At 47.4% G+C, this 25,380-nt stretch overlaps 1 protein-coding gene and 1 non-coding gene across 4 annotated transcripts in view; one reads left to right on the top strand and one right to left on the bottom strand.

Moving 5' to 3' along the window:
* Nucleotides 1-25,380, bottom strand: part of Rgs9 (regulator of G protein signaling 9) — a 102,778-nt gene that overhangs the window by 20,485 nt on the left and 56,913 nt on the right. For all 3 annotated transcript variants that reach the window (XM_021175698.2, XM_029483863.1, XM_029483864.1), the window contains exons 8-13: nucleotides 22,081-22,162; nucleotides 13,463-13,525; nucleotides 3,709-3,738; nucleotides 2,661-2,722; nucleotides 1,748-1,861; nucleotides 114-229 (exon numbers count right to left, since the gene is read on the bottom strand). In XM_021175698.2, the coding sequence (XP_021031357.1) occupies nucleotides 114-229; nucleotides 1,748-1,861; nucleotides 2,661-2,722; nucleotides 3,709-3,738; nucleotides 13,463-13,525; nucleotides 22,081-22,162 (467 nt within the window). The remainder of the gene's footprint in view (nucleotides 1-113; nucleotides 230-1,747; nucleotides 1,862-2,660; nucleotides 2,723-3,708; nucleotides 3,739-13,462; nucleotides 13,526-22,080; nucleotides 22,163-25,380) is intronic.
* Nucleotides 22,384-22,496, top strand: LOC115032632. The gene has a single exon (XR_003838269.1). It is a non-coding gene; the product is annotated as a small nucleolar RNA SNORD22 (small nucleolar RNA).

Raw genomic sequence — 25,380 nt, forward strand, 5'->3', positions numbered from 1 at the left:
AAGGGAGGAAGGGAGGGAGGAAGGAAGGAAGGAAGGAAGGAAGGAAGGAAGGAAGGAAGGAAGGAAGGAAGGAAGGAAGGAAGGAAAGGAGGGAGGGAGGGAAGAGAACTCACCACTAAATTCCTTCTTGAGAAAGTACTGGAAGCTCTGCCGACCCTTGGGGTCTCGAATCAGTTCGCTGAAGTTGAAAGCCCATCTCTCCACTCGCATCTTGGTTGGGACCTCCACCCTGCAAGGATGATGACTGGTAAATGTGGCACTCCCTGGGAGACAGGGGCTGTACTCAGCCTCGGTGGGAGTGATAGGTCTACCAACCTCCGTGAGGTCCTTGGCCAATGTCTCCACCTGATCCCAGTTTTGCTCTGCCCCTAGCCTCTGCATAGACACACAATCCAAGTCGCCACTTACTAGGAGGACACAGCCTCCAAGTCTCCTGGGGTTCACACCAGGATGTGGCCTCCCAGAGATGAGGGAGAGTCACAACCCAGAGGATTCCCTGTTCTAGAAATCTTCAGGGGTAAAGATCCCGGTCATAAAACAATCTGTGAAGGCTCAGGCTGCCACCTTCAAGTCAGGGTAGAATTCCAGTGACATATTGGTCCCTGGATGCTGTGGTCACAGCTACCAGTCAGCATCTGTCACTCACCAAGACTTCCCTCTCACCCTGAATGTACATGAATGTTTGTGACAGCATTTGTCATGATAGTTACCACTTGGGAAAAGCCCAAATGTCCTTCTTCTCCAGACAGACGGGTGTGCGTGAAGCACATTCACACAGGGAAGTTTGTTTATACAAAACTGAAACAAAATGCTACATCCTGCTACAGCGTGAATAAACTCTGAAAGTTTAGTAGGAAGTGAAAAATGCCCAATGAAAGACCACACATCCTATGATGTCATTTACAGGAAGCATCTAGAATAGAAGAATACAGATAATCAGAAAATAGATTGACCACTGACCATCTAGGGGGAGCTCAGGGAGTGAGATTTGGGGGCACCAACAACTAGAAGGTGCAGATTTGTTTTTAAAACATTGTGGTAGAGATTATATTCCCCTGTCAATATAACAAAATTTTAACTGTACACTTTAAATTGGTAAATTATATGACATATGAATTACAACTCAAAAAAAAATCCTCAAACTTGATATAGGGCCTGGTGTATACCAGGTTGGCTTTGAACCTGCTATCCAGCTCAGGAACCTTGAATGCCTGATCCTCCTGCCTCCCAGGTGCTGGGGTTACAGGTGCACCATTATATTGTATTGGGGGTCAAATCTGAGGCTTCACGAATTCTAGACACTCTACCAACTGAACCACAGACCACCCTAAAATAAAGCACATTTTGGGTTGAGGAGATGGCTCAATGGATAAAGCATTTGCTATGAAAGTATGAAAACCACTTTGGGTCTCCAGAACCCATGTAAAAACCTAGCAGGTGTGATAGCCACCTGTAAACTCCCCCCCTCAGGAGGCAGAGACGGGATCCCCAGGGAAAGCTAGATAGGTAGACTAGCCAAAACTGGAGAGCTATGGGCTCAGTGAGAGACCACCACTTAATAAACAAAGTGTAGATGGGTGGAAGGAAGACATCTGATACCAGCCTAAGGCCTCCATACACATGAACACATGGACCCACACACATGGACTCACTCATACACACATGCAAACACATCACACACATACACTCGACAAAATAAAATCGAACAAACCAGATTTGTTAAAATCTCAATGTTTGAAATACATACAATTTGGCATTTAAATCCCAGAACTGGGTGTCGTCTGTTATCCAAGGATTGCTTGGAAGGCAGCCGGACATGATGGCGTCATTGGACGAGAACTGCTCGCTGTACTTGACAATTCTGAAAAGCAGATAGAAAGAGGGCTTCCTAGAAATCCAACCCAGAGAGGCCGGATAACTCCATGGCGTAATTGGCCTGCCTGGCCTCTCTTCTGGTATCGGCTTATCTATTACTGTCTTCTCAGAAAAAAATGTGTGACAGCCCTGGGATGGGAAGCTATTTGGAAAGATCTGTCCTAGTGTATTTGGGAGATAGTGCTGTTTTTCTTCCAGTCCTGTCCCCTTGTCAATTTTCTGTCCCTAGTTCAAACATGGCTTTGTCACATGTCATAGGAAGATTTTACATTCCAAAGTTGACTCAATCTGTGTCTTGGTGTCCATCTTAGAAGCTGCAATTGTCACAGATGAACCAAGACCACTGATCTTCTAGATTCCACCTCTGGAACCAATAATGCCTATGTTTGGGAACTTTAGTGCACTACCGGAAACCCTTTGGCCTCAAGCTAAGTGGGGCCTTCTGAGTTCATGCATTTCCTGATGTCTGAGACAGAGGCAATGCTCTTATCTGTGTGCAAGGAAGAACCACGGGTTTTTGCCATGAATTCTGCCCATAGCCATAGGCATACTTTTAGGGAAGATGACTCATTTTAAAAAACTATTAGTTTGGGAAGGTATAAAGGCTATCTGAAGATTTTTATGAGAACCTGACCTGTGACCTAATGTTGGAAGTCAGCAGTGACAAAATATGGTTCATTGGAACCTAAGGTCAGTTTTCCCGTTGCCTGTCATGTTTGACTTAAAGCAGACATTCTCTTACACACCTATCACTCGTGATTTAGCAAGACAAATCAGGGACATACCCTCCAAGAGACACCGAAGACTTCACTGTGGACCTCATTAAGGCCTGTTGGTAATACATGATCTGGAAAGAGAGACGGCTGTTAGAAGACAGCTGTGATTGTTAATCACGACTCTCAACTTGACAGGTTCGGGAATCACTTGACAGACAGACCTCTGGGGATGTCTATGTGGGGATTTCTAGAGTGGGTTGTGATGGGAGGCCCCACCCTTAAGGTGAACAGCACCAGGCCACAGGCCGGGCCCCAGGATTGAAGACACTGAGGAAAGTCAGCTGAGCAGCAGCTGCATTCATAGCTCTGTTTCTTGACTGTGGATGCCCTGTGAGCAGCTGCCTTGTGCAGTGCTGCTGTGACTCCCACTTGCTCCCATGGTGGACTGTATCCCCTAGAACTATGAGCCAGGTAAACCCTTCCACCCTTAAGTTGCTTTGGTCAGGGAACAAGATAAGTAATATGATCTCCAACTCCCCACCCTTGAGTACAATTAACTCTGATATTACACAGAGATCCAAGGCCATGTATCCACACCAATAGTGTACTCTACATCTCTAAGTCAGGGCTCGGGTTCACACTGCAGACTTCTGGTCAATATCCTCCTTAACCCATCGTGTGCCAGTTTGAGAAAAACCAACAGCTGGGGGAGGGGGGGACAAAGTGTCCAAAGGAGGTTTGAAGTGAGATGGGGAGATATAGGTTGAAGTCCTGCAGAGACGGGCCAAAGTAGATAGCTAATCACCCTGCTCAGATTCCAAATGGATTTGTAAGAGTGGGGTCCAGTTTAGGGAGGCATAGCCTTCCCTCCCACAGTCCTCCCTGACCATCCCTCAGATGTGTGGCTTCAAGGGACATTTCAGATCCCGAGCCTTAGCATCTGCTCCATTCAGACCTCACCAAGCATCCTTTGCTGCCCATTAATTTGGAAACAACTGTCTGAACATTACACATGGATTTCATTTCATTACTTGCATGTGAAGCATAAAGCCACAGTACACATAATTTGTTAGAAGACTTTAAAACCAAGCTTCACTGGAACTGGGAGACTAATTACCTCTTTTCTGACAGCAGTGACAGTTTGTTTCTGTAAAACAAAGAGGAAAAGCCATTAAATCGGTGCCATTAAATCGGTACGGTTCAAATGTCCATTTGAAAAATAGGAAACATTGCCCGTGAGAAAACTGCTCTTCTCCCCATACTTAAAAGGCAGGATCCCACTCCCGCCACTGTCTCTACCACCTCTGCCCTACTCTGTGCCACCAGCAGAGACTAACAGCAAAAGGAGTGGCCAGGGAAGGGATATAGTTTACCACTATAGATTTATTCCTGAAACCCAAGGTGAATTAAAGACCGAGTTTGGAGTTGGCCTTGCTCTCCCACTCTGGCCCATTAGAAAGGGCAGAAAATGGAAGATAAAGAGGGTGACCTGGGCTAAGACAATGTCTCAGTAGGCAATGGCTTAGTAGACATTGGCTCAGTAGAACTTACCAGGGCAAGTCTGACAACCTGAGTTTGATCCCTAAAACCTACATAAAGAGGGAAGGAGAGAACCAACTCCACAAAGCGCATATATGTCACATGCTTGCTTGTTTGTCCACTTGACACAAGCTAGAGTCACCTGAACAGACGGAACCACCATTGAGAAAATGCATCTATACAACTTCCCTGCGGATAAGCCTATAGGACATTTCCTTAACTAACAATGGCTGATGTGGGAGGGTCCAGTTCATCGTGGGCAGTGCCACCCTGGGATGGTGGCCATGGGTGTATAAGAAGACCAGCTGAGCAAGCCACAGAAACAAGCACTCACTGTGACCTCCATGGCTTCTGCCTTCTGTTCCTGCCCCCACATTCATACCTTGCTTTCCCTCAGTGATGGGATAAGCTGAAATAAGCCCTTTCCACTTCTGTTGCTTTTTGTCATGGTGTTTTATCACAGCAAAAGGAACCCTACGGCACCATGGAGAGTACACATAAACACACACACACAAACACACACACACACACACACACTGAAGATAGATAAAAACGAATCACTGGAAGCCACCTCTCCCTGACGCACAGCAGGAGCGACAAAGATCTCTATCTTTGAGAAACCCGCGTGGACCCTGAGCCTGTGTTTCTCTTCTCACCAGCAGGAGCTTTGAATAGATTGTGAGATTCACTCTCAGGCGCTCATAACAATTTGACTGACATCACAAACTGAAAACAAAAAAATAATAACATGGCCATGTTTCTAAAATCAAACCACAGGACTAAAATTAAAAATAAACCCCACAGCCTAGTCTCAAGAGTTGGCCCGTGATGTGGGGAGCTCACACTGTGCCCCGGGCCCTTGCTATCAAAGCAAGTTCACAGTGGAGATGAGTCCCAGGGTGTCCTCTCTCTCTGGACCTTCTGAGTAGAGACAGGGAACGGAGGGTTCCATGCAGGCTTCCCCGTCTTTCTCTAGCTGAAGTCTCCCAGGCTACAAGCCACAGGAGCAGGTCTCTTGGGTCCACCTTTCCATCTCACGCCATCCTGTGAGGGTGGGACTGTGGGAATCTCAGTCTTGGTTTTCCGAGATGTGGTTATGTCCAAGGGCTGTTTGGTGCTGACTCTCATCCTGCAAGCCGAGCCTCAGAACTCCTGCCTAATATTGATGCAGCTGAGTTAACCCAAATCTTCATTAGGAATGGAGTCACACATGTTACAAGGACCCTGCTTCTCCTTAGACACTGCAAAGGGAGCCAGTGTTCCACTGGCTCAGAAGCACAGGATCTCCCAGGGCCAATATGGGATGTCAAGAACACAGCTCTCCTCTCTCATTCATGTGGGATATCGCTTTGACTCATTGTGATTTTAGATCATTGCTTTTCTTCACATTGTTACTACAGCAGCACAAGGTGCAGGGACTTATTTAACTGCCATATCTGATGTTCTCTTTCACAGATCATCACAAGTTTTACTTACGTGACCATATTTTACAATGTAAATGGCACCCTCAGAACACAGGCGCTTCCTTTAGAATCTTGTCTAATGCAGGGCAGACCCTTGACAAATACCAACTCGACGATGGCTCCAGTGTGCTTGGGAGCTTAGGAAGATAGACTTTTTATAAGCTTCCTTTAAAACATCTGGAAACACTCAGCAGATGGTCCAGAGCAGTGGTTCTCAACTATTCTAATGCCGGGAGGGATCCTTTAACACGGTTCCTCGTGGTGTTGTGACCCCCTAACCATAAAACTGTTTTTGTGGCTACTTGATAATGTAATTTTGCTATTGTTATGGATTATAACATAAATATCTGATATGCAGGATATCTGATATTCGACCCTTGTGAAAGGGTCATTTGACAATCCCCCCAAGGGGGGTCACAACCCACAAGTTGAGAAGCACTGATGTAGAGTCATAGCTATCATATATATCTTTACCCCTGTTCTCTCTCAACATAGGGCTTTGTTTTAGAAGACATTTTAGATAGAAAGGGACCCTGGGACCAGAGTAGGCTTGCATTGAAATCTAGTATAATCAGATGCCTCTGTTAGGGTTCTGTTGAAGTAGCTGCTAGGAATCAATAGTATCTAATGATTTAGGACCTCTACTGAAAGAGGAACTGGACTCTCCCACAGTAATTACCCCTCAGCAAACGCAAAGCAATTCACACTTCCTTTGAACTATTAAAAAGCTTTAAGGGAAAAGATTTTATGACTGACTCCATGCTGAGGAGACCAAGGCTCTGGACAGTTGTTGGTATTAATACCCTGCCACAGCAGCTTCTGGGCCATCACTGGCTCAACCAAAACTCAAATGCGCCTCTGCAATAGGCAAGGCTGAGGAGCGAGCCATGAGACATAGCCACTGCGTCTATGGCCTCTCTCCATCTCGCCTGCTCCCTGCACCACAGCCTGCCTTTGCCTTGAGCTGGGGACACTGCAGAATAGAATGTGGCTGTCCAGTCTTTTAATTTGCAATTAAAACAGAGAGAGAAAAGCCTCAGCCATGAGATGAGATACAAACACAGAAACACAACCCATCACCGTAATGGTGTAAAGACCAATCCGCAGCTAGCTCTATGCTCGGCAGCCTGCATCTTAGACATCACCATCCAGAGAACCTAGCACCCACATCAACCTACCCTTCCTCTGTTGCCCCACAGCCTGCCCTGGGGCCCAGGGGCTCGGTGCACAAACACATAAGAAAGGAGCAGGACTCTGGCTGTCCTGTCATTCTCTAGGTCCCACAGGGAGCTGTTGGATGTGACAGCCACGTGCACACGCTTGTTTCTACCTCTGCTGATCTCCCTGTGGATTTACATATTTGCCCATGAGGCCACCGTCTCCATCTTCAGACTTTTAATTATTTTTACATTTCCCTCACTTTCTTTGCTTTTACTATCTTTTCAGAACTCTGCCCCTGGTGTGGCTTCTTTCGTGGGGTTCCCAGAACTATCAGTGATTTTCTGGGGTCCAGCCTTCAGTGTGCTCTCTAACATAGGGTAGGGGTTGCATACTCTAAATAATGCAGACTTTAAGCATTTCTGACTTCAGTTTGTTTTTTTTTTTCTTTTTTCAGATCTTTGGAAATTTAACCAGACATGACAGCTAGAGGATGGGTCCCAGGTCTGACCAGAAAATCAATGTGTACCTCATCTGTACTTTCTGTACTTAACCTGAGCATAATTTTACAAGATAGTTTCAACATAAAACAAACTTGTATGTTTTGAGACAGGGTCCTATGATAGATCTATCCCTAGCTGACCTGGAACTTGCTATGTAGACCAGGCTGGCTCCGACCTCATAGGGTACTGGGATTAAAGACATGCACCATCATGTCCAGCCCAAACAAAGCTTCTTGGGGTAATCTTTTCCACCTGTGGCATCATTCTGGTACCCTACCTTTCAGGTGCAGAAGACTTTTGAGTTGGGGATGCTCAGCCTATGACAGGATCCCGATGAAGCAGGTGCATCCTAATTTCTATCTTGGCTTGTCTATGTGAATCTTCGCTTTTAATTCTAGCTGCACATACACTTGACTATGGGATGAGTCACCTCGGGAGTGACACACGTGTACCCTGTGTACATACGGAGACATACACATAATGAAATGTGTGTGACATGAGGCAGCGCTGGGGAAAGGGTCTAGACTTTTCTAAAGGGCAGATCTGACCTGTGAATGCAGGAAGCTTGTGGGCTTTGGGTCTCGGCAAAAGTGGAAATCTTGGTTTTGTATGTTATTGTCTATATGATCTTGAACAGGTGGGTTATTTTTCTTTCTCTCTCTCTTTCTTTGCATCTCAAAGCCTTTTGTTTCTCATTTATAAAAGGAAAATGGGGGGTTAACTGGGATAATTCACATAAGCAGTTGGCATACTGCAGAGACTCGATATATAATGGCCATTAATTAGGGTTAAACATACTCCTGCTGAAGATAACACAAGCAGGGTGTGATGTCAGCTCTCATTACAAGACAAAATACTGTTCCAGGCAATAGTCAGGACAGTCATACTTAAAGATATTATCACTGTTTATCTGAAATTCAAATTTAACTGGGAATCCTTTTCTGTTTGCTAAACTTGCAAACCCACTATCAATATTGTTATTATTTAGCCAAAAGGTCATAAAAAACATCATGCTAAAGTTATTGAAAATATACACACCCACACACTATGCAGTTCAGAGAAAACCACCTGGTGACAGAATAGGACGAAGCATTTTTTTTCCTAACCCTGGAATTCACACATATAGCTAATTTTCTTTTGGATATGGGCTCTTCTAGAGTGAAGCCATTTCTATACTCCCACTTAAAGGGATAGCCTTCCCCACGCTAAGAATATTCTGCCTGAGGAGTCCCGACAACTCTCCATCCCTGTAATCCTAACAACTTGTTATTTTCTTCTTGTGGGGATTTCCCAAATAGAGACAGACTTGTTTACACATCTCGAGGCCCTCAGAGGTTGGGAACAAATTGCCAGGGGAGGTTGGAGGGGTCAGAGCTATGCCTGGGAAGCACTGTGTCCCTGCCAGACAGAAGAGAGGAGCCAGGAGACAGACAAGCAGAGACCTAGGGGTGAGGCTGCCTGGTAGGAATCTGCAAACAGAAGTGATGTGGAACACTATCCGGGAGGACGGTGAGGACCTGGGCCAGGCACTGGAGGGGTCAGGGTAAGGCAGAAACTACAAACAGGAAAATCCAGAAACCGGAGTTGTTAGTGTAAAGTACACAGAAAAGGGAGAGCAGGCAGCTGTGGGAGGATCCAGGATCTGAGGGAGTGGCCATCTGAGCAGACGTTTGTTTACCTAGTACTTCCTGAGCACCTTCAGGCAGGATAACTCACTCACAACTTGAAGGGCCAAGTGCAAAATAAAAATGCTGCTTCTCAGACACTACTGCATATGCCAGCAAGATTTTGCTGAAGGGACCCTGATATAGCTGTCTCAAGTGAGGCTATGCCAGTGTCTGGCAAATACAGAAGTGGATGCTCACAGTCATCTATAGGATGGAGCACAGGGCCCCCAATGGAGGAGCTGGAGAAAGTACCCAAGGAGCTAAAGGGGTCTGCAACCCTATAGGTGGAACAACAATATGAACTAACCAATACCCCCCCGGAGCTCGTGTCTCTAGCTGCATATGTATCAGAAGATGACCTAGTTGGCCATCATTGGGAAGAGAGGCCCCTAGGTCTTGCAAACTTTATATGGCCCAGTACAGGGGAACGCCAGGGCCAAGAAACAGGAGTGGGCGGGTAGGGGAGCAGAGTGGGGGGGGCAGGGGGAATAGGGAACTTTCAGGATAGCATTTGAAATGTAAATAAAGAAAATATCTAATAAAAGAAGAAAAAAGAAAAAATGCTGCTTCTCCAGGCAACGACAGTAAAGAAACGTGTGTGTGTGTGTGTGTGTGTGTGTGTGTGTGTGTGTGTGTGTGTGTAGGCCAAAGGTCAACTTCAAGTGTCATCCCTCAAGGGCCATCCATCTTGATTTTTTTTTAAGACAGGGATTTTTATAGCTTGGCTGCCTAGTGAGTCCCAGGAGCCTCCTGTCTCTGCATCCCTAGTGCTGAGATGATAACAAGCACACACTAGCATGTTTGCACAGCCAAACCTTTCTCTCCAACCCTGAGAGTAAAGAACTTTAAGACAGGATGACAATAGAACATTAAATCAGCCAAGACCATTCTGAGAATGAGAACTCTGGTGCTGCATCAGGCACCCTGGATCCGGGTGATCCTGGATGCAGTACTTGGGTTGGGTGATGGGAGGAGCTGGTGGCAGTACTTGGCCAGGGTGATGCAAGGAGCTGGATGAGGTACTTGGGCTGGGTGATGGGAAGAGCTGGATGCAGTACTTGGGCTGGGTGATGGGAGGGGCTGGATGAGGTACTTGAACTGAGTGATGGGAGGAACTGGGTGAGATACTTGGGCTGGGTGACCTAAGTTCTGTATTGCCACCCTAGCCTTGGACAAAGAGTTAGATTTCTCTGATTTGGTTTTGTCACATGAGAAATAAAACTGATATTATGTCAAGATCTCAGTAAAGCCTCTTTTAAAACCCACTTGCTGGGCATCGGAGCCCACCAGGCAGGACTTGGAGGGGGTTTAGGTGGTCCCCATCCCAAGTTCACTATGTCCGAGCTAAGTGCCGAGCTATGTACACGAGTTTTCCCTCCTCATGACCTGCTTCATCCACTCACAAGGATGGCCTCATTATTCCGTGACTCCTTCAGTGCATGTGAGCCTCTGAGCCAGGGATAGGTGAGAAACGCTCTCTCCCATGCATGGCACAGGGGACACCAGTGCACATTAGGGCTGCACTGTCCTTAGCTAGCCACCATCACACAGAGAGCCATGGGAAGAAAGCAGTCTCTGTCGTTAGGAACACAAGGGTCTTCTTGCTCAGTGAAGGCTCTGGGCTGAGTGCCTAGCAACCCATGGCATCCAAAGCCCAAGAACCACATTCCTGCCTTATTTTCAAAGATTAGCATGCACACCATGTGGTCTATGCTGCTCCCACAAGAGGTTATTCAGGCACAAGAGAGGATGGAATGGTGTGACTCTCCCCTTGTACATCCCCCACCTCCTCCCAGGCTAGAAGCATGAGAGGGTATAAGGACAGAGTGGCCTAAATCCACCCCCAAAATAGGGTCAGAGGTCTGTAGGGCCATGAAAGAGCTAAGGGGCACCATTTGGTAGAGGAAGAGGACCAGTAAGAAATGGGCAGAGGGGGATGGGAAGGTAGGAGAGACGATGTATAAGAATATAGTATAAAGATATATATCATATATATATATATATCATATATATATATATACATATACATATATATATCATGTATATATGGAAGTGTCATAATAAAACCTATTGCTCTGTATGCTAACTTTAAAACTTAACTGAGCTGGCCAGTGGTGGTGCACGCCTTTAATCCCAGCACTTGGGAGGCAGAGGCAGGCAGATTTCTGAGTTCAAGGCCAGCCTGGTCTACAGAGTGAGTTCTAGGACAGTCAGGGCTACACAGAGAAACCCTGTCTCAAAAACAAAACAAAACAAAACAAACAAACAAACAAAAAAATCCCCCCAAAAAACTTAACTGAAACTAAAAAGAATAATAAAGACACAAATAAAAGGTGGGACCCCATAATCTATCTCCTTCATAATACAATTACATGTTCTAATGATAACAGTGACCGCTACTCTTACAGCAAACATCTCACAGGTTGTATATTGTCCTGGACATTTCTACAAATGATCCTGGTTAATCTCCTAAGGAACTAATGCCAGGTGTAGGAACTGAAACTCAAGGTGTAGGAAATTTATATATATATATATATATATATATATATATATATATATATATTAGGACACTCAAGTTCTGAAAGGCTTGGGAGCTTGGCTAAAAGTGGTGGAGCTGGGTTCCTTCCTAGGGCCTTAGCTCACTCTCCTCAACATTAAGTCTTGCCCCTCTTCGTTGGGTAACAGTGTGGCCGGGCCATGAGTATCACTAGGTGGCAGTATAACCTGTCCTGGGGTAAAGGAAATGAGGCTCAGTCCAGAATGAGACAGGGCTTATAACCAGACCAGTGCCCTGCCTCTATCCAAGGTACTCCTTGTAGGGCCAAATATTCTTTGGAATGAAACAGGGTGGTGGGGAGACACACACACTTGGCCTTTTGTGTGCCTGCCCTCAAGGTATAGGAACTGAAAAGAACACTACATTCTAGGGCTGGCTCCCAATTGAGACTAGATCCTCCTGGCGCTGGGCAACCTTACCAACCAGTGACCATTGTCTGGTGAAGCCCCAAGGACCTGGACACCTGCTGGCCTCACAGCCTCCATTTCCATGCTCAATGGGCTTTTGCCTCTGTTTAGGAACAACAGAGTTCAAGAATGTCCTTCTTCTCAGTAATGACCCTGTTCTCCACGCTGTGAGTTCTCTGAACTGAGACAAAGATCAAACCGTTGCCTTCCTAAGGCCTTGTGGAAGACACTCCAAGTTCTCTGTGACCCTCTCCTCTCAGGGCAGGAAGAGGGAGATATAGGGTGGCCTGCTTATGAGAAACACTGCCATGACACTCAGACCCAGACCCAGACCCTTCAGCACAGGGGATGTGGTGAGCACTGTGCTGCTGGGGGTGGGGGGCAGCTTGCATGCTGTTTCTTCTTACTGCTCCACAACGGTCAGTGTGCACACACAGGAGAAAGAGAGCTGGAGAGAGAGAGAGAGAAAGAGAGAGAGATGTCACTATACAGCAAAGAAGACCCACAGCCCACGCAGAACCCACCACCGCGCAACCGCGCTCTGCCTCACTTCCGCTCTATACTCTCCTTCCCAGCTGCTGGCACACCCAGAATTTTGAACGCTAGAAAGCAAGACCCAGCTCTGCCTCCTTCCAGGTGGCCAGTGGGGCATGAAGATGTTTCTTCGGTGAGAAGGCCTATTGGCCGCACTCCTCGGAAATCATCCATCCACGGCATGGACGGAACAACACTGCTCCATGTGCACGCTCCTAAACTGACTCAGTGAAGGTCATGTTCTAACCTCCACACGCCCCGCTGTACCCCCGGCTGAGCCTCAGTCAGTCCCCACACCCCACCCACGTCAGAGCCAGTGACGAGCGTGTTGCCTCCACTTCCCCCTCCTCCACAGGAGAGAGGTTTCCAGAGCAGTACATTATCCATTAAAAAAGAAAAAAATCTCCCACCCAGTTCTGAGTTTTACTCGATGATTCTGTCTCCATAGCAACTGAGCCTACAAGACCTTGGCACTGATCTGCTATCTGACAAGAAAGCGTGGAAGAGGCTGTTGGGAGAATGGCGAGCTGAAAGCTGGCTGACGTGCCCGAAGTGTATCGAAGGAAGGGTCGTCTTGGACAAGAGTCCTCACAGCACAAGCTCCATGTGCACGCTCACCAAGTATCCCCTGGTGATACTCTCTGGAGTTGCTCAGTCTCTCTGCACACCACAGCGCTACTTTACCAGCCCAGTCCTGTTCCTTTCTCTCCTCCTTGGCTGTTCCATCTTCCTCCCCCCCAGACACACCCGTCCAGGTCCCACTCATGACTAGAGGCCAAGCCATAACAATGACATGCTGGGTAGAGAAATCTCATCAGGTTTTCAAAGTGTGAAATGACTCAGACACCACATGGCCTACCCTACACTCATCACTCACTCCCCGGGTCGACTTTCTACCCAGGGCCCTTGCCGTGGCCTCCCTGTCCCCTGACTCTGATACCACAGACCCTGGTATCAACAGCAGTCTCCATTGCCTCACAGACACGGCTAGACACGTGGACACCTTCCCAAGCTCAGAATGCAGGCAGACGTACCTGGTTTACCTTAACTTCGTTTGGATTGGTCACGCGGTCCAGGCCATAGTCTAACACATTGTTCATTCCAGGCTGAATGGAAGAATGACAACATAAAGGTCACCACAGGAAGTCACTAGCTCCTGATCAACTTCAGATCTGGCTAAGCTGCTGACTGAGAGATCAAGCCGAAAAGGGCTTGTGGTCTAGCCCACAAAGAAAGGTGAGGTAACCCCCAAATGAGCTAAAGAGCTTTCCGACTGCTTTTTGGTCTATTATCACAGATCCCTGGCAGTCCCTATAGTGGGAAGAAGAGGGGGGACCAGGGGGAGGAAGGGACAGATGAATGCCTCTCCTTCACCATAAAAGAATGGGGGAGGGGATGGAAGACAGATGGGATGCACTGTGGACAGACGAATGGACGAGGGGATGGAAGACAGGATGCACTGTGGACAGAAGAATGGACGTATAGATGACAGATGTAACAGACTGGATGGATAAATGGCGCTGAAGCTCAATAAGACTCGACTGCAGTTGAAACATGAGACTCCTGATCCCTCCTACAGATCTCCTCCACCACACCCTTCAGTTGCAGCCTGGGCTGAGTTAGAAGAAGGAAGGCAGCCGTGCTTCAGGCAGGCACTAGCCCATCCCTGCCCTGATTTTGATGTTTTCCAGATGTGCCAGACATCCTAGAAGATACTTCTCCCGGTCTTCACCGGCCCAGCCACCTGAGTTAATGCCTCCTACCTAACAGGCACTTCTAGGATTTAGCAAGACAAAGTACGACACTATCAGCAGAGCGTAGGTATCACTGAACAAGGGCCTAGACTCCTTTTAAGGTCACGCATGCATAGGTGTAACCAAACCGGTGTGCCCACGAAAGTGCAACCAAACCTACGTCAAGTGTCTTTGTCAGTTCCCATTTCTGCCAGTTAGCCCCACCCTGCACCCAGTCTCGATTGACCTCTCTCACCTACTCAAGACCAGCAATTGAGGTTTTTCACTTCCTGAGGACAGGCAAGCGTCAGCACATACTATTAATAAGGCTGACTTCACAACAGCAGAGACAAGGCTCTCTTCCCATCAGATCCAGTCCCATCGGCAGCACTGAAAGCATTTTCAGTTCAGAGGTAGGGCCGCTAGATTAAAATCTAGGACATCTGGTCAACTTCAGATAAACACAAGTAATTCATGTCCCATTTAGTGTTGGAGGAGTCAGGATATAAACTGCTTGGTTGGGGGGGGCGTGTTTGTTTGTTTGTTTGCTTGCTTGCTTTGTTTTGCTGTTGTGTTTTGGTTTTTCCTTGCAGGGTGGGGAACAGAGTCTTTATGTACCAGGCTTGCCTCGAACTCACCGTGTAGCCTAAATCACTCTAGAACGTGTAATCCTCCTGCCTCAGCCTTAAGTTATAGGCTCATGTCACCATGCCCAGCTCCAATAGTTTAGCTCTAATTATATACTTAGCTCCAGTAGTTTAGCACTTATTGTATACTTATACTAAAAACATAAAATAGATTTTCATAGCAAATAAATTCTGATATAGAATATTTTATGTAAAATAATTATCATCGAGGCCACCGATATTATCATTATCAGGGCAGTGGCTGAGTGAGTAAACGTGCTTTCAATGCAAGTCTGACACCCTGAGTTCAGTCCCCAGAGCACAGGTGAAAAGCTGGTGGTGTGGTGCACACCTGTAATCACAGTCTGGGGCACACCTGTAATCACAGCCTGGTGCACACCTGTAATCACAGCCTGGTGCACATCTCTAATCACAGCCTGGTGCACATCTGTAATCACAGCTTGGTATATACCTGTAATCAATCACAGCCTGGTGCACATCTGTAANCACAGCCTGGTGCACATCTGTAACCACAGCCTGGTGCACATCTGTAACCACAGCCTGGTGCACACCTGTAATCACAGCCTGGTGCACATCTGTAATCAATCACAGCCTGGTGCACATCTCTAATCACAGCCTGGTGCACACCTGTAATCACAGCCTGGTGCACATCTGTAATCACAGCTTGGTGCACATCTGTAATCACAGCCTGGTGCACACCTGTAATCACAGCCTGGTGCATATCTCTAATCACAGCCTGGTGCACATCTGTAATCAATCACAGCCTGGTGCACACCTGTAATCACAGCCTGGTGCACATCTCTAATCACAGCCTGGTGCACATCTGTAATCACAGACCTCCTTCACAAAGATGGTTGGCAGAAATAGGAGCCTCTGCCAGAAGCTCACAGGCCATCAAGCCTAGAGTACTTAACATGGCTACAGCAATGAAAGACCCTGAATCCCTGCTCCAGAGCTGTCCTCTAACTTCTATGCCCTTGGTGTGGCAAGCATGTGTGCATGCATCTGTACTCACACACATGAAGTTAATTAATTAATTAAAAAACAGATGCCCTGTATCCAGCTTGCTAAATATGATATCGTAGCTCAGCAGGCTACCATAGATGCAAACGCTGGGCCTACTAACCACAAGAGGAAGAGATGAAAACCAAACCAGGAAATGCATGAAAGGACGATGAGGAGAGGGAGCGCCCACCCTCACCCTAACCTGTGACCTCGACCGGTACTATACATATACCAGACACCATGCTATGTCTTGAGAGACTAGTTGACTATGAGACTCCTGCTTTGGGGGGCATCCCTAGAAGACACAGGGAGTCATTTCCAGTCTTGGGGGAGGGTGGAAATCCCTTAGTAGTCACAACAAGATAAGTGTCATGATGACTGTGATGAAGCGTAGCAGTCCCAGACAGCCCTCAAGGCGACCTAAACCCCATATGAAAGAGAAGCGAAGGATGTGGCCACCAGACTAGCGCTTTCACCTAAAATTGGCTCCAGGCACTTCCCCCGACATCTGCTACAGAGTAAAACCTACCAGCAGAGCTGAGGATGAATTTCACATACATGCAGACGTTCACATTGTGTTGTCTAGCACACCTACACACCTTCTCAACTTACGCGTGCCTACTCATATACACATACACACTCACACACTCACACACTCACACACATCTAAGCATACTCATACATACTCACTGCACACTCAGAATCCACCCACCCCCAGCCCCAACGCCCCTTGTGCCCCCATACCCCCCTCCCAGGCTCCCTTCACAGGCCCTAAGCTGCCTGAGCAACTCCGTGGGGTCGCCTGCTCCAGGCTTGAGTTGGCTGTTTAGCTATTCCTTTGACCTGGCCCCACAGACTACAGAAATAAGATGGCCTGGGGCTCAGTTGTATTATGTGCACAGTTGAAACCAGTTCCAAGGCAACCTCTGCTACCAGGCTCTCTGTCAACCTCTGAGCCTTATTGTTCTACTATCTCTCTAGTTGGAGCTCGCTACCACCACGCCACCCGTGAGGATTTCCTCAGCAGCTGTAGGGGACAGCCAGCCCCACACCCTCCTCTGCCTGTGCCTTCATCTTGGCCTCTCTGGGAGTAGCAGCTTTTTAAGTCCCAGTTGAAGAAGCTGTAATCCCAACCACTGTCCTGTCCATAGTCCCCCAGATGGTTACGAGTATGAGAAACTCCCAGGTTCGTTCATTCATTCATTTATCCATCCATTCATCTATCAGGCGATTAGTATAATCTTTACCCTACTGTAATAACTGCCAGAGCTACTGGCCCACAGGTGAGTGCTTAATTGAAGATTACCCAGAGCCGATTGTCAATGCACAATCAATAAAGGTGATCAAGCGAGGTGCCACTAGCAGATGCCTTCTATCCCGGCGTCTCCACACCGAAAGCCTCTCAGAGATGTGCAAACTATGAGCTTCCGTCCTTCAGCTTGAGGAACTGTGAGCACCAGGATATGACGTCTCTATCACATCCCTTAGGCATAGCAAAAAAGGCAATTTGCTAAATGCCTGGTAATCTGATAGTGACGTCAGCAGGAACCGGCATGCCAGGGTGGCACCAGCCCTCTACCAGTCACAGAGTTCACTCTAATCCCCTTCCTGGTCACCACTCTGTTCCCTAAAGCGTCAGACTCTGGCTCATGGGTCTGAGAGGATAAACAAAACAGTACATTGTTTTATAAACATAATACAATGAGGAAAGGGAGGAGGGAAAATGAGGCTGAACCGAGGAGACAATTTTAGGTTGAAGAGTTTAAAGTCTGTTCCAAGCACAGCTTGATGTGAGTGTCAGCTTTGTTGGGGAGGTGGCTCCTGGCGCCTGGTCTGATGCAAGACGCCTTTCTTCTACAAGACTGTGTGGCATTCTGTATGTCACTCGCTCATTTGCATAACGGTTTAGTCATCGCTTCCTCCACAGTCCTATAGTAAGTTCCTTGAGACCAAGAACCGTGTCTGTCCTGGCTCATAAGGCTGTATATCCCCATTGCCCCAAGATTATCTACCATAAAATAAACATCCAAAAGTTACGTTGATTTTGTTTAATTACCACCAGCATCTGTCGAGGGTGTCATACTGTTTTGTGACACAACACTACATTTCAGACTATTTTCTAGGTTAATGAATGGTCTTTGACCATATTGTTTTAATAGATTCACAATGGCCTATTGAATCGGATATAAGCTAGGTTGCCATTCTCCACTGCAGGGCATTTAGCACAACCTCAGCAGGAAGTAGAGAGCAGATACCTTCTTTGTTGATGTTTTGTTTGGTAGCTGTAACGAAGACTGCTTAGTGTTCATTCACATGACCTTAGGATACACGGCCAGAAAATGCCTTCTCCCCAGAAAACCAGGCCTGGGTGATGGACTGTGCCCTCAGAAGACACCAAGTCACTGGTGTTGCCCAGGTGGCTCAGTGAAGTTACGGGAAACATCGAAATGTTTTGCTGCAAGAATTTTGTCTCAGTGTGGGTGTAGCTCAGTTGGTAGAGTGCGTTCCTGGCATAGATGAAGCCCTGGGTTCCAGCCCCAGCAACATACAAATTGGGTATGGAAATAAAGATAAAAGATTGGGCGTTCAAGGTCATCCTTAGCTATAGAAGGAAGCCATTTCTCCCTTGTTCATTTATATTGTTTGTATCACACATAGATCTGTATTTTGATCCATTTGAGTCAAACTTGATGACTGACCAACTACTACCCATGCCTGAACACCTTCTCCTGATGATGCTTTTCTGGATGCAGCATCAGACAGGTGTCCTGTCTCCGCAGGTGCACACACAGTACAAACTCAATGTTGTCTATCTGGCATCATGTGCCCAACACTCTTTTCCTGCCCGTCGAGGCTCAATAAGGATTTCGCCGATAAGAATGAGACAAATGAGCAGCCTCAGTGGTTAAAGTTCTTGCTGTACAGGCCTGGGGTCTAGAGTTCAGATCTCTAGAATGACATAAATGATGGATGGGTTGGAACAGCTGACCTGTAATTCCAGGCTTGGAGGACAGTGAGGTGGTCACCAGAGCAAGCTGGATAGTGAGACTAGGCTCACCAGTGAGCTCTGTGTTTGACTTTGAGGACACGCCTCAAAGAACGGGGTGAGAAGAAGAGAGGATGCTTTCTGACATCAACCTTAGGTCTCTACATGCATACAGACACATGTGTGTCTCTGTAAACAGCAAGCATGCATACATACAACACACATACACACATGCATGCACACACATATATACACATATATATGCACACACACATGCACATACACATGCACACACACAGTGCACACACATACATATACAAATGCATGCATGCACACACACATATACATACACATGCATGCACAAACACACATATATACCATATACATGCGTAAGCACATACACATATACACGCACATGCACACACACTCATTTGCACGCATACATAAATGTGCATACACACATACATACGCACATGCACCCACATACATACACATGCATGCAGACACACACACACACTCATGTGTACACACACATGACAAATGAGCAAGTTAACAGATCATCTGGTAACTGTGACCACGTCACACTCTAACAGGTGGCTGCGGTGGGTCTACAGAGCTCCTGCTCAGCATCCACCGAGCCAAATGCTTGGCTTGCTACAGCTGGCTCTTTTCCCACTGCGTTGAGGTTTGTTTGGGTCTCCTGGAGACAGTCTGGCAGTCTGTGGGCTCCAGGGCTCCCTAAGCTTGTCAGACAGATTGCTCTGTTCCAGGCAGAGATGTTCCTTAGATAGAACACCACCTTCCCTGTGCTGGCCAGTGAGAGATGAAGATTATCCAAGAAGAATCGGTGACAGCATCCCCCCAATACAGCCCTACCTCATTCCTGATGCTACCTGGGTTTCAGCTGAGGAGCCCAACAGTGAGGGAGAGCAGGCAGGTGGCAGTTTCGTGTGTTCTCTGAATTTTAAGACTGCCCCAAGCATATCAAAGCTTCTCTCTAAACTAGTCCCCGCCCCCTATACTATCAGAGTAGTCAGGCTTGTTCAAACACAAATGTTTGTGTATGGAGCATGGGTGACTCAGGTTACATGCAAATAAACTACATGAGGACGTCAGGTGACACTGTCACAGGAGACAAAGAAAGCATAAGAGAGGGCTAAGAGAGAGGGCTGCATAGTTAATTAAGGGTGTGGGTTCAGATGCCCTAGCACATGTGAGATGTGTAGCTGGGCAACTTACAACATCCCAGGGTACCAGTGGGTTTGTCAGTAAAATGGAACAACACCACTTTCCAAAGGGTGGATAAAGGGACGGGAACAGGAGGCTTAGTGAGGTGTGAGTTTTCAACTCAGGTCAGGCATGTTGGTGTCAAGGGTGGCGGTGGCAGTGGTGATGATGGTGGTGGTGATGGTGGAGGTAGTGGTGATGGTGATGCTGATGGTGGTGGTGGTGGTGGTGGTGGTATTAGTAGCCAAAACATGAAAAGTGAAGGAGGTGATAGAGGTGAGCTGGTATCACGTTGCTAAAGATGAGAGGAGGAGACAGGGAATGGTGGCCGTGCAGACTCCGCATCATATGAACTCGTCTATCCGGCTGTGAAGAGCCACTTGGTCACTTCTCCTGACGGAAGCTAAGAACGTACACCAGGAAAACTAAAGAGAATGTGGGTGGTCCGTTACTCATGTCCAGGGCGGGGAGTGGGGGAGTCCTACGTGGCTCACTGAGCAGGCCGTCTGGCACTCTGTGAGGACGGCAGCCACGTGGACTCCTACCATGGACTCGCTGCATGCACAGTGGGAAAGCCATTCTCCACTCAGGAAGGATGGAAAATGGCTCACTTTAGTGCCCTGAAGCACAGGAGCCAGCTCAGAAGGTAAATGTGAACCTACCATTTCCTCTCAACCTCAACAAGCTGCATCTACAACACATAGAATTCACAAAACAAGCTCTCTCTCCAAACATCCACTATGGAGGTCCTGACACTCTAGGACTCCGGGCTCAATCTTCCACAGCCAACCCCCAGGAATCTGGGTCGGGAACCTAAAAATCAGTTTTTTCTTGAAGAGGACCCCTGAAGCTAAGATCAACCAAGCAAGCTACTTGGGAATCAAGCCCAGAACATTCGCTTCAGCAATACAACATTCAAATGGTGCACCATGGTGGCTACACCTTAAGAACAATCTGTTGGAGACAGACAAAGATGGGCAAGCCAGCCAGACTCTGAAGGGAGAGTGGCCAGGCTTTAACACCATTCCTGACTCCATTCACTTCCTGTTCTGAGCATGTCTGGTCATTGCGAGGCAAGGTCAATAAAAGAGGAGGAGAAAGAACATTTGTTTTGATAAGAACATTTGATGCTTCACTTTCCGGGGTCTCTGTCAACCTCTCGCACTTTCTATAGCCGAGAGGGAAACTGAGGCAGCTGAGATAACTCTAGTGGAATGCTGGGAAATGAGACTGCCATTCCCTAATACGAAGCTGGGACAGGTTACATCCTTTACAGCCAACCTGTCTCTTGGAGCCAAGTTGGAGCCATTGGAAGTCCCAAAGTTGGGTTGTAGAGATGGCTCATGGGTAAACAGCACTGCTGATCTTTCAGAAGAGCCAGGCTCCGCTCCCAGCACCATATACAGGTATGATCCAGAAACATCTGTAACTCTAGTACCAGAGGATCCGATACCCTTTTCTGATCTCTGGGGGGGGGGGGGCACCAGGCACACACCTGGTGCACATATGTGCATGAGTGCAAACCATTCATACACATAAAATAAAAAGAAGTCCAAAAGCCAAAGAAGCAAGGTGCTCTGAGCAATGAGAAGCTCGCGAAGCATGCTCAGTCCTCCTGTCTTCCTCCCTTCCCAGCTGCTGACCTGGACCAGGGAGGAAAAGACAGAGCTGGAGATGCACAGGACACCTCTGTCTGTCTGGAAATGCACAGGACATCATCTCTGCTCTCAGTGTCTTGGTTTTTTTTTTGTTTTTTGTTTTTTTTTTTTTTCTCATTCGAGACCTGTGTTCCCAGATCTTATTTCTTTAAACCTCAACAACAAAAATTCCAAACCCTCACAAAAGATGAGTCGATTCCCATTGCTTGGTACTTAACACTGACAGACAAGCTGTAAGGACCCCCACCAAGAAGACACAGCACAAGGCAGCCCACACCAGACAGACCCTCCAGATAATCCAGTTCAGCTCTTGTTGGCGACAAGAAAGTGGGAAGCCAGAGGCAGCTGTGCTGTGGCGAGCACAGGAGGGGGAGGAGTCAGGGGAGAGAGGGAAGCCTTACTCACCGGACTTCGGTGCACCAGCCAATACGCCTTCTCCTGGCAGTCCAGCGCGTACCTGTCAGCTTTGTTCCTTTCCTTTCCAGTCCTAAAACAACACAAAAGCTATGCTCAGGGTGAGCAGCGCTTCACATCTTAAGTTCTAAGATGACCCCCATTCCTGATGACTGGACCACTTTCCCCACCTGCTCAAAGAATGTACATAAAAAACACAGCAAGCACCGTCAATAGTACATCACTCTTTTGCTCCAGGTACCGTTCCAACATGCATGAACTCATTCTATCCTAGCAACTTGGTGAGGTCCCTTGTCTTGGTGGGCTCCTTAACAGTCTGTCACTGTTAAGTACAAAAGATGAAGGAACACTGGGGCTGGCTGGGGGAAAAGAGGAAACTTTGTTCCAGAAGGAACTGTCTGAGGGATCATTTTTGTGCGTAGAAAGAGAAGAATTCTCACTTGATTAAAGAGGAATCAAAAGGTGATAAAAAAAAAAAAAGATGAAGGAAGAGGAGGAGTGGAAGGCCCTGTATGTGTGTGTGTGGGGGTGCTGCATCCTCTCTGGGAATCGAGGACGTGTTCCACTTCTTCATGGTACTGGGATGCAATGACTTAGGTGCTGTCACCATGACCAGCTCCAGAATCAGGTCTGTCACCAAAGTCACTACGAATCGAGCAGAGATGATCGTGTGACCCAGTGGCCTCCCTGACTTCATACTGGTTTCCCTGCTTCAGCAAACAAGATAATCAACATCCCAACAGGCAGATGGGTAACAATCCACACCAGAGCTATGCTGGAGGAACGAGTGTCTCAGGAAGTCCTATTTTTCTCCTGTTTGTCCTTCCCCGTCCCTCCTGTGAGGCGGTGACAAGTCATAGCCTTTTCTCAGTCCTGCTGGGGACTGTAAAAGGTTATCCTGTTTTGTCTAATCATCTCCCCTTTGCCACCGCAGGAGGAAGTGATGCTGGGCCTCCCCCTCCGGAAGGGAAGAAGTACTCATTATCACGCCACGAGCACCAGTCCCACTTCCAAGGCTAGCTGTGCTCACATTTATTAACGTCTGTTTTCCCAGGCAACGGGCAACACGAGATGACGCACACACCCTCCTCGCGACAGAGGTGGTGGATTTACTTCCTCGTTAATGTTCTGTGAAGAGCATAATAGCATCCAGAGAGCCAGATGGGTGAGCAGCCATTCCAGGAGGGTGTTCTACCAACCTCCTCTGGAAATTAAATAGAAACACTGTTGCCCCCATTCCCCTTAACAACCTAATGGATTTTCCACCAGCTTAACCAGCCGGAGTTCTCGGGAGGATGGACCACAAGCACCCTGAGGTTTGTGTGGTTTCTATAATACTAGTCAGCCTTGTAATGGAGCCCATCTTTAATGAGACCAGCTGGCCTTTCTGGATTTGCTCAGCAGCAGCACTGTGCGGCGGTCAGGAGAGCTGTGACAGATTCAATCCCAAATAGCCAGTAAAGAAGGCATTCATTGAGTTGCTCACATGACTTTTTTTTTTTCACAATCCCATTTGTTTAATCTTCTGCTCATCCATGGATTTATTGAACTCCTACTATGTTCCGATTACTGGGAGTCAAAACATAGCTCCAGCCTTTGAGTGGTTTTTAGTCTAAGCATTAACTCAAGTAAATATAGACTTGCCTGTGGTGTTCGTACTGTGAGAAAACATTATGAAAACAGAAGCAAAACCAGGAACGGTCTCTGTAGGGATTCGGAAATGTGTCTCCATGCCCTTCCTGTGGATGGAGGGGTTTCCCCTCCCACTTAGAACCAGGTGGAGTTTTATGCTGACTTCCACCACTAGAGTGTCAGGCATAGCGTGCGTAATTTATGAGGCTGGGCCACAAAAGAATGAGCAAGTCACATAGCCACAAGAGGAGGAAAAAAAGGGAGAGGAAGAACACACACATACACACACACACACACACACACACACACAGCGGGAGGGGCTCAGCGTGACAAAAACTCTCTCTACAGGCAAGCCCACATGGCCCATCTAGTTTTGTGGTAGGATTCCAAATCTGAAATCCATGAGTTAAGTCATGGAGTTGAGGGGACACTGGTGTCTCAGAAGAAAGGAGTCTTTTAGGAATTCCCTGTCCCACAGTGCCTCAAGTGAGGCGAGGAAAGGAATCTCCAAAGAGTCTGGGTACTCAGAGGTATCCAGGGCTTCTGGAGGAGGAAAGTGGGAGCCACTGAGACAGCTCTGAGCGGCAGCTCCTGGAAGGGTTTTGTCAGAGTGTGGGTGGCTGGGATTGTCCCACTCAGAGCACAGAAGTAGCAGAGGGCATGGAGGGGCTTGGGAGAGAGACAATTCCATCTCCTTGCTCCTGGGCTCAGCTTAGGGCTGGAACCCACTAGAAACACCAAAGTGTTGTGCTGAATAGAATTGAATCATTCTAGCCTAACCAAGTGACCCTGACCAAGTTATGTTAGCCTCCATTTCCCAACTAAAAAGATCAGGAGGGACAAGGACTATGACCCCGAGCCTTTCTGCCACACCAAGTTAAAATAAGATGGCACCCGTGAACACCAAATGAAGCCTTGTAAACAAATGTCAATGGCATGTTAGAAAGTTCCCTCCACGTTGCTTTGTCTCAAATACGTCAGACAGGAACAGGTTAGTGGCTAAGAGAGCAGTGGCAGATCTCTCACCAGTGCCACATGTGAGCATGCCAGTCAATTGTTATTGTCAACTTGACTGGATGAGAATTACCTAAGAGGCAACTATGTGGCTGTGCCCATGAGGGAGTTTCTAGAGAAGTTTAATTGAGGTGGGAAAACCCCTCTTGAGCATGGGCTGCACCATCACATGGTCTGGACTGAACAGAGACATCAAGGCAAGCTGAGCACAAGTGCTTCCTGAGGGTGGATACAGGGGGACTGGCTGCCTCACCCTCCTGCCGTCATGATTTCCCTGCCGTGATGGACTGTGACCACAAAGTGTGGGCCAAAATAAACCCTTCACTCCTGCGTACTATGGCCTCACTTCGGTTCCTAGGCTTGCCATCCTAGGTCCTGAAGTAAGAGAAGGCATGTCTAAGCTGCAGATGGCCTACAGTAGACATAATACGAGTAAGAAATGAACCTTGTGGGCTGGAGAGATGGCTCAGTGGTTAAGAGCACTGACTGCCCTTCCAGAGGTCCTGAGTTCAAATTCCAGCAAGTACATGGTGGCTCACAATCATCTGTAGTGGAATCTGATGCCCTATTCTGGTGTGTCTGAAGACAGCTACAGTGTACTTACATATAATAAATAAAGCTTTGAGAGGGAGAGAGAGAGAGAGA

This window comes from Mus caroli, chromosome 11 (genome assembly GCF_900094665.2).
Source record: "Mus caroli chromosome 11, CAROLI_EIJ_v1.1, whole genome shotgun sequence".
NCBI classification, from domain to species: domain Eukaryota; kingdom Metazoa; phylum Chordata; class Mammalia; order Rodentia; family Muridae; genus Mus; species Mus caroli.